This window comes from Vulpes lagopus, chromosome 6, assembly GCF_018345385.1.
Source record: "Vulpes lagopus strain Blue_001 chromosome 6, ASM1834538v1, whole genome shotgun sequence".
NCBI classification, from domain to species: Eukaryota; Metazoa; Chordata; class Mammalia; order Carnivora; family Canidae; genus Vulpes; species Vulpes lagopus.
In genome coordinates this window covers 440706-450106 of record NC_054829.1, presented here as the reverse complement: position 1 = coordinate 450106, position 9401 = coordinate 440706, and the positions used below count along the sequence as shown (strand labels likewise).

The 9401-nt window shown below is 59.7% G+C and overlaps 1 gene segment (V, D, J or C); it reads right to left on the bottom strand.

The window, feature by feature from the left end:
* Nucleotides 1-1526: 1526 nt before the first annotated feature.
* On the bottom strand, nt 1527-8497 carry LOC121493309. The segment is given in 8 exon segments: nt 1527-1610; nt 3947-4077; nt 5500-5823; nt 5925-6254; nt 6380-6421; nt 6730-7020; nt 8173-8220; nt 8482-8497. Coding segments are annotated over 8 exon segments (1266 nt in total).
* Nucleotides 8498-9401: the final 904 nt, after the last annotated feature.

The window sequence follows — 9401 nt, the reverse complement described above, 5'->3', positions numbered from 1 at the left end:
ATATGGACTCCTGTCCTTGTAAGAGCAGGTGTCAGGATACAGACAGCACAGGAGGTCGGCCAGGGAGGTCACGGAGAGAGGCCCTGTGAGGCATGCATCTCCCACTGCTGGCTACTAGGACTGTGAAAGCATAAATACATGTGGTTTAAGATGCCAGAATGAGGTTCTTTGTCTGGTAGCCTGCACTGACTAATACACACCCAACACATGCCTGTTGCTTTGTCCACAGTCAGGGCGGGTAGCCATTGTGTCTCCAGCCCCAGGCTGGGTCTGCTCCCCACCCGACTCCCATGGCTGGAGGGAGCCAATGCATGGTGTGGCATGGCTGTGGATTTCACCTGCCCATCAACAGAGGAAGCCTTTCCCCAGTGATTTCTGGAAGTTTTAGATTTTATTGTCTTTAAGAAAAGAAAGAAACTATAAGGAAATTAATGAGCTCCAGAAATATAAAGAGATTAAAACAAGCTAGCCAAGCTACAACAGTGGCTTTCGTTTGTGTGATCCCTGCACATTCTCTCCCAGGGGACACAGGGGCTCTGTTTCTCCTCCCTGGCATGGCCGTCTCAGGCTATGTAGGGGCTCCTACTTTGCAGTAGCTCCAGGACAGGCAGAGATCAAGGCCTAGGGGTCCCCCGGCCATTACCCATGGCTGTATGCTCTCTCTCTGACCCCTGCTCCTCCCCTGGTACTGCGAGCCAGCAGGAGTTCCTGCCCCATGGGACTCAGGTCCAGGCCACAGGACAGAGTGGGCTGGGTCTGCTGCCTTGGCCCCTCAGGACCCTCCAGCTCTGTCCATGGAGCCTGTGTCCCCCTGCCTGGGACCAGGTCAGCATGCCCCTCTCCAGGAGGGGTGTCTGGGTGACATCACTGCTTCCCCAAGTGTTGTCGTCCAGCCGCTGTGGAGTTCCTTCAGCAGCCTCAGGGCTGGGCCTTCTCACTGTGGTCTCCTCTGGTGGAGAAGACCTGACTGACCATTAGCGAAATGCCAGTAGTTTCCCCGTTGGGTGACAGTGGCCCATGGCTTCCTCTCGACGTACCAGAACGTGCCTGTCTGGGGACATCCGACATTCTGGAGCCAGCTTTGATGGGGTGTTCACAGAGGCCAGACCCTACCCATATAGACACTGGGCTTTCCATCCCTCTGTCTCCTGGGGAAATGAATGAGCTGGTCTACCTAGGGGCCATCCCCTGGGGGCCATACTGCCCAATGCCTCAGTGTCCACATGGCCCCAGACGTATTTTGGTGGCTGCTAGGAGGGGCCAGCAGGTGTCCATCAGCTCATGTTGGGGGCATTCTGGTGTTCCCTCGATTCTCCAGACAGTGAACCAGAGTGCAAGATACAGCCCATGGTGGCCACAAGGCCAGATGGTGGAGGTGCAGGCCCAGGATGACTGTGAGGTCAGAGCTTGGTGAGGTCAGAGGGCAGAGGAGCAGGCCTGGAAGCAGGCTAGTGGCACAAACCAAGGCACCCATTTCCTACATGGGGTCTAGGGCAATGCTGGACATCCATCCCAGAGGGCTGGCCCTAGGCCCCCTGTTCGATCATGTTCCTGTAGTCGGGGACAATTGAGCGCTTCAGCTCCACCACTGACGAGAAGATCCACTTCACCTGCAGCAGGGAGGGGTGGGTGTGAGCTTGGCCTGGACCCCCACGGACTGCTTCCCTCCATGACCAGGCTCCTGTCCCCAAGGCTAGGTAGTATGAGGGGATCCTGGAGGGGATGGTGTGGGGAGAGGGAGCAGACAGTGAGAGGACAAGGATGGGACAGAGAAGGGGCAGTGTGGGGGTAGTGAGGGGACAGTGAGGCTACAGTAAGGAGGTAGTGTTGGGACTCTGTGGGGACAGTGTGGGTCCTGTGAGGATCAGTATGGAGACAGTGAGGAGACTGTGATGGAATTGAGGGGATGGCGTGGGTATAGGGGACAGTGAAGTGATCGTGTATACGAGGGGACAGTAAGGAGACAATGTGGAGATATTTGGGAAGAGTGAGGGGACATTGTTGAGAATTGTGGGGAGACAGTTGAGGGGACAGTGATGAGACAGTTATGAGATGGTGAGGGGACAATGAGGAGATAGTGTGGGGGGCACTGTGGGGACAGTGAGAGGACATTTAGGGGAGAGTGTGGGGACAGTGTGAGTATAGTAATGGGACACTGTGGTGGCAATGTGAGTCCTGTGAGGAGACAGTGTGGAGACAGTGATGATACTGGGAGGGGACAGGCGATAGTGAGGTGATGTGTGTAGACAGTGAGGGAACAGTAAGGAGACAATCTGGGGATACTGTGGGGAGAGAGAGGGGACATTGTTGAGACAGTGAGGGGAGAGCAAAAGATAATTTGGGGACAGTGAGGAGACTTTGAGGAGACAGTGTGGGGACAGTGAGGAGATAGTGTGGAGTTAGGGGACAGTATGGAGACAGTGAGGGTATAGTGAAGAGTAAGTGAGGTGACAGTGAGGAGACAGTAAGGAGTCAGTGAACAGACTCTTAGAGGACAGTCAAGGGACAGTGATTGGACAGTGAGGAGACAGTGTGGGGACAGTGAGAAGAAACCAATGGGACAGAGTGGGGATAGTGTAGACAGTGGGGAGACAGTGAGGAGACAGGGAAAAGACTGAGTGGACAGTGCAGGGACAGAGAGGGACAGTCTGGAGACAATGGGGGAAAGTAAGGGGACAATGAGGGGACATTGAGGAGATAGTGAGGGGACAGTGTGGGAACAGTGAGGGGTAGTGATGGGACTGTGAGTGGAGAGTGAGGAGACAGTGAGGAGACAGTGAGTATATCATGAGGAGTTAGTGACAGACAGTGATGGACAGTGAGGAGAGCGAAAAGACAGGAGACAACGTGGGGACAGTCAGGAGACAGTGAGGAGACAGAGGACTGAAAGGGGAGAGTGAAGGGACAGTGTGTGGTTATTGTGAAGACAATGATGACAAAAAGGAGACAATTGGGGACAGTGTGGAGATCATGAGAGGAAAGTGTCTGAACAGTGTTTGGATAGTGACAGGACAGTGAGGTGACAGTGAGAGTACGTGTGGAGTCAGCAATAGGAAAGTGAGGAAATAGTGAGGAGACAGTGAGGGGACATGTGGGGACACTGAGGATGGGACATTGTGGAGACAATGAGGGTACATTGTGAAGTCAATGATGGGACTGTGAGGAGACAGTGAGGCAAAAGTGAGGACACATGTCATAGGAAATAGGAGACAGTGAAGGGACAGTCATGAAAGTGAGGGGACAATAAGGAGACAATGTGGGGACACTGAGAGGGAGTGAAGGCATAATATGAGGACAATGGGGAACCATGTGGACACAGTGAGGGGACAGTGATGCACTGTGAAGGGACAGTGATGAGACAAGGTGTGGACAGTGAGGGTCCAGTTTGGGGACAGTGAGGGGACAGTGAGCAGATAGTATGAGACAATGTGTGTACAGTGAAGAGACAGTGAGGGGACAGTGAGGATATAGTGAATGGCAGTGAGGAGACAATGTGAGGACAGTGTGTGGAGAAGTGTGAGGACAGTGTGTGGACAACGACAGGACAGTGAGTGGACAGTGAGGAGACAGTGTGGGGTAGTGAAGAAACAATGTGGGGACAGTGAGAAGACAGTGTGAGGAGAGTGAGGGGAAAATGAGGAGACAGTGAGGAGATTGTGATGGGACAGCGAGTAGACCCTGGGGGTACAGTGAGGACAAAAAGGGGGGATAGTAACCGGATAGTGAGGAAACAGTGAGAAGACAATGAGGAGACAGTGAGGATATAGTGAGAAGAAAGTGAGGGAACTGCTAGACAAAAAGGAAAGGGCCATGAGGGGTCAAGGATGAGACAATGTAGGGACAGTGAGGGGTCAGCATGTGGTCATTGTGGGGTCTGTGTGGGCACATGGTGAGGACAGAGATGGGACAGTGGGCTATAGTCCAGGGACAGTACGGGTGTGCCCACCTTGAAGAGGGTGACAGTGGCGCTGTAGCAAACACTGAGCAGGAAGAGGGTGATGAAGATGGAGATGGTGGTCCACAGCCCGTCCAACTCCCCGTCCTGGTCTTCAGCACAGCTGTCATCCAGGATCAGCTCTGGACAGGAAGGGGGTGGTCAGTACTGGGCCGGCAGAGGGGCAGATTCCCTGAGGGACAGTCACAGCCCTCTGCAACCCTGGGTGCCAGCCTCAGCACCCCAACCCTACCGCTTGGACCAGGCCAGTGGGGGACCCGCTCCCTCTCTGCTCTGCCCTGTGCAGGGACCCTGTGGGGAAAAGGTGCCCTGACTGCCACACTTACTCTTGCCCTGAGGGTCCAGGCCCTTATGGAGGGTCAACAGAGCCCAGGGCCCAGGGAAGGGCCCAGAGTGACAAGGAGTGTCCCTACTGAACAAGTGGGTGGGAGCATCAGGATAAGCTGGGTTGTGGGGGTTTTGTGCACGTCAAGAGGGGGTGTAGGTTCCCTGGGGCAGAGGAGGGCAGGTCAGTGTGGTCAGCGTGTGGATGAGCTGCTGAGCAAATGATGGGTATTGGAGGGGATGGGGACCGGGGTGTTGTCCATGGCGAGGGTTCCCAAGACTGGCTCTGCTCTGGGCACTGCAGTTGGTCCTGTGTGAGGCCTAGGGTAGGCCTGTGTGTGTGTGTATGTCTGTGTGTCTCTGTGTGTGTGAGAAGGTGGCAGTGCTCAGCACGATGGGCTTGTTTTCAGTGGATCTGGACTCAGCGTCCATGTGGAGGTCTCCAATGGTCCCTCCCCTGGGCACTCAGGGCCACCTGCCTCTGCCCCACTGGGGCATGGGCGAGCGTCCCCATGAGTGGACAGGCCTGGTCCCAGGGGGGATGAACTCAGGTGGGACCTCCTCACTGGAGGTAGGGTGGGGGACTGTACATGGATGGAGTGTCGTGTCTGAGGGCAAACAGGGCTTGTCCCCTCCCGACAGGACAGGCATGGCTACTGCGTTGACACAGAGCTACCAAGCAGAGCTCTCCGCAGGCCCAGGGGTCAGGGAGCCCAGGGCATGAGGACAGGCCAGTGTCCCACAACTCGGAACAGAGGCGGGAAGGTCTGTGTGCTCATTTCCCTGAGGGGTCCTGGAGGGGACAACTCCTGCCGTCCCTGTCCACACACCCCAGCCCTGGCTAGCTTCTGGTTGGATTGAGGGCCCACAGGGGCTGGACCTCTGGCAACGTGCACTCCCCAGCCTCAGGCAACTCCTGACCCCACGTTGTGGCAGCCTCTGCAGCCCTCCCCACTGGAGGTGCAGAGCCCACCCACCAATGGTGACACCTGAGACCCAGAGCTGGCCTGCCCATACCACCCAGGGCCCGGGTGTCCCGAGCTCTACCTCGGAAAGAACCATGACAGCGTGCAGGGCCCAGGGCAGTGCTGGGTGCTTTATTTCATGATGGGTGCCTACCCAGGGTTATGTACACAGGGGCGGGGGCTCAGGTGTCCTCAGGGGATCCCGAGAGCCAAAGGTGGGGGGCTTGCTGGGTGCCGGGCGTGTTGCTCATTTACCCGGAGAATGGGAGAGGGATAGATCTGTGTAGTGGTTCTGTAGAGCTTCATGCATCACCGCACATGTGAAGGGGTCTCCCTGCTGCCAGCGGCTCTTGTCCACAGAGAGTTTGCTGTACAGGAAGTAGGACCCGTCCTCATCCAGCTGGGGCGGGGTCGTGTGGTACTTGCTCTCTGGCTCCTGCTGTCCATTGCTTTGCCACTCCACATCAATCTCAGGTGGGAAGAAGTCTTTGACCAGGCACGTCAGGGTGACCGTGTCACTGGATGACAACTCCTTTGGGGATGGCGGCAGGACATACAGAGTGGGCTGATGGGCTTGCCCTGTGGGTAAAGGGTCAGCACAGGTGGTCACTATCAGGGTGGAGGACTGGACCCTACAGGGGAGCTCTCCTTCCCTGCAGCCCCTCTGCCCTGCTGCCCACCTCTGGCCTTGGAGATGGTCCTCTCAATGGGGGACGGGAGGCCTATGTGGTTGACCCTGCACGTGAACTCCTTCCCGGTGAGCCAGTCCTGGTGCTCGATGGGGAGGGCGCTGACCACACGGTAGGTGCTGTTGAACTGCTGCTCACGAGGTTGGGTCTTGGCTGTGTGCACCTCCTTACCATCCACGAACCAGCTGATCTGCACCTCAGGGTCCTCACGGCCCAGATCTAACACCACACAGGTGACCTCGGGTGTTCGGGTAATCCTGAGGATGTCCTTGGGTTTCGGGGGAAAGATGAAGACCGAAGGCCCTCCCAGTGATTCAGGGACTGGAATGGGAGACATTTAGGGTCAGCATTGGGGTGACTTCCTTTTGAGCACCCATTCCCCTATTAGTCTGTGCCTGGATGTGCACCATCTCCTTGGGGTGCAGAGCGGGGCCCTGCTGACTCACCTGGGCATGGGGATACACACTTGCAGGTGGACTCTTTGGGCACTGCGGAGAGAGCAGATTAGGGGTTATTGGGGGCCTGGGGTGGGCACAGGTCATGGGGTGAACTTAGGTCGGGCCGGCTCATGAGGGGATCCACGACCAGTGGCACTCAGTGGGCCCCAGGAATGCAGTGGGGGAATGCCGCCTGTGGTCATCTGGACCAGGCAGCCACGCCCAGAGGACACCTTCCCAGAAAGGGGAGGCCTTCAGGGCGGGGACACTGAGGTGACTCCCCGGTGACGTGGGTCCGGGAGGGACAGCTGATCTGGCCTGTCCCCAAGTGGACCCCTCTCTGAGGTCCGACGTCTCACCTGGCTTGTCTATTTTAGTGTTGCTGGGCGGATGGGCCACGTTGCAGGTGAAGGTCTCGCTGGGCCACCTGCTGGAGGGCACTGTCACCATGCTGCTGAGGGAGTAGAGCCCTGAGGACTGCAGGACGGACGGGAAGGTGTGCACACCGCTGGTCAAGGAGCCGGAATTCCAGGACACAGTTACAGGCTCGGGGAAGTAGCCTGACACCAGGCAGGCCAGGGCCACCGTGGAGCCGGAAGTGGACCCGCAGCTGGGGGCCAGTGGGAAAACCGAGGGGCCCGTGGTGGAGGCTGCAAGAGAGGAGGCTGTGTGACCCCCAGGGTCTCAGGGGTGCGGGCCTGGGGTGGCTCTGGGCACCACGCCCACGTGCTTCAGGGAGGCTGCACACCAGGCGCACGGCCCAGCTCACTGTGGCCACAGAAGCTGGACTCATTGGCCTGGTCAGTGCTGGGTGACCACCTGGATCACGTCCCCACTCAGGTTTCCTCTGGCTGCCCCACCTGACCACGGCCTCTGTGGCAGCCCCGATCCGAAGCACCCGGGCCCCGGATCCTGTCCCTGCCCGAGCAGTCGGGACTGCCCCAGGCCTTCCAGGCATGGCTTCCTGACGTCCCTCAGGGCAGCTCCCGCCTTGGCCCCGGCCTTTGCCACCCCTGCTCTGGAGCCCTGGCCTTTGCCACCCCAGCTCCCACAGGCCTCCCGCACCCAGGGCTGCCCTGAGCCTGTGCGCCCCTCGGGGTGGGAGGGAGCGCGGCCCTGCCCTGGCTGTCCCCTCCTGCGTGGTGACAGCAAGTAGGCTGTAGCTCAGATGCCGCCACCCGCCGGCCTGTCCCCTCGGACCTGGGCCCTGCTGCTCAGCTCAGGGCCCTGAAGCTGCCCCTCGCACGGCCACCACGGTTGGCAGCCCTGCCAGGTCTCCCCACGGGCCCCTTTTTCTCCTGCCTCTGGATCCTCGGCCCTGTGCCCCGGGACCTGGCTGGCCACGACCCCCCTCCCGGGCTGGTCTCAGGGGCCTGCAGTACCACGCTGCTGCCCTGACGGGAAACCTGTGGCTCCCTCCTTCCTAGAGTGGCCCCCTTTCCCCTGGCCCCAAGGCCTTCCCAGCGAGGCTCTGCTCCCCACCCGGCCTCACCCCCTCACACTCCCCGGGTCCAGGAGTCTTAGTTGCCCCGACCCTCAGCTCCTGCGCGGGTGGCGCCGGCTCAGCCACCGCCCAGTCCAGCCCCTCTGGGGCCTCTGGCCTCGACCCTGAGCTTCTGGAACAAGGCGGCACCTCCCTGCCCCCCTGGGCCTCTGAGACGGGGCAGGTTCCTGGGCCTCGCTGAGCTGAGATCTGAGCGCACCCCTGCCCCTCCTGCTCCCCACTTGCCCTGCTCCCCTGCACCTGCTACCCTGCTCCTGGACTCCTGGGGTGACCCCTGGCCCCCTCCTCCCCCACCTACCCTGCTCCCCTGCATCCGCTCCCTTGTTCCCTGGACTCTTGGGGTGACCTCTGCCCCATCTGCTCTTTCACTGGCTCCTGGCTCTCCTGTACCAACTACCCTGCTCCCAGGGCTCCTGGGGTGATCCCAGTCTGTCCTGCTCCCCCACTTGCCCATTTTTCTTCTCAACTCCCCTGCTCCTTGATCTCCTGGGGTGACTACTGCCCCTCTTGCTCCCCCACCTGCCCTTGCTCCCCTGCACCAGCCACCCTGCACCCTGAGCTCCTGGATGTCCCCTGCCCCTCCTGCTCCTCCACCGGCCCTGCTCACCTGAACCTGCTCCCATGCTCCTTGAGAACCTGGGGTGACCCCAACCTCTATGCTTCCCCACCTGCCCTGCGCACCTGCAACAACTCCCCTGCTGCCCAAGATCCTGTGGTGACCCCTGCACCTCCTACCCCCCCACCTACCCCTGGTCCCCTGCACCAGGTCACCTGCTGCTTGTGCTCCTGGGCTAACCCCTGCCCTTCCTGCTCCCCCACCTGCCCCTGTTCTCCTGTATCTGCTTCCCTGCTCCCTGTGCTCTTAGGGTGACCCTTACCCCTCTGGTCCCCCACCTGCCTTGCACACCTACACCAGCTCTGCTGCTGCCTGAGCTGCTGGGGTGACCCCTGCCCCTCCTGCTCCCCACTTTCCCCTGCCCTCCTGCACCAGGTCCCCTGCTCTCTGAGCTCCTGTGGAGACCCGTGATCCACCTGCGCACTCTTTTACCCCTGGTCCCCTGCACCAACTCACCTGCTGCCTGTGCTCCTGGGGTGACCCCTGCCCCTCCTGCTACCCATCTTGCCCCTGCTCTCCTGTACCAGCTCCCCTGCTCCGTCAGCTCCTGGGTGACCCCTGACCCTCCTGCTCTCCCACTTACCCCTGCTCCCCTTCACCAACTCACCTGCTGCCTGTGCTCCGGGGATGACCCCTGCCCCTCCTGTTCCCACCTTCCCCTGCCCTCCTGCACCAGGTCTCCTGCTCTCTGAGCTCCTGCAGAGACCATGATCCACCTGCGCACCCTTTTACCCCTGGTCCCCTGCACCAACTCACCTGCTGCCTTTGCTCCTGGGATGATCCCTGCCCCTCCTGCTCCCCTCTTGCCCTGCTCACCTGCACGAGCTCCCTTCTCCCTGGGCCCTGGGGTGACCCCTGACCCTCCTGATCCCCCACTTACCCCTGGTCCCCTGCATCAACTCACCTGCTGC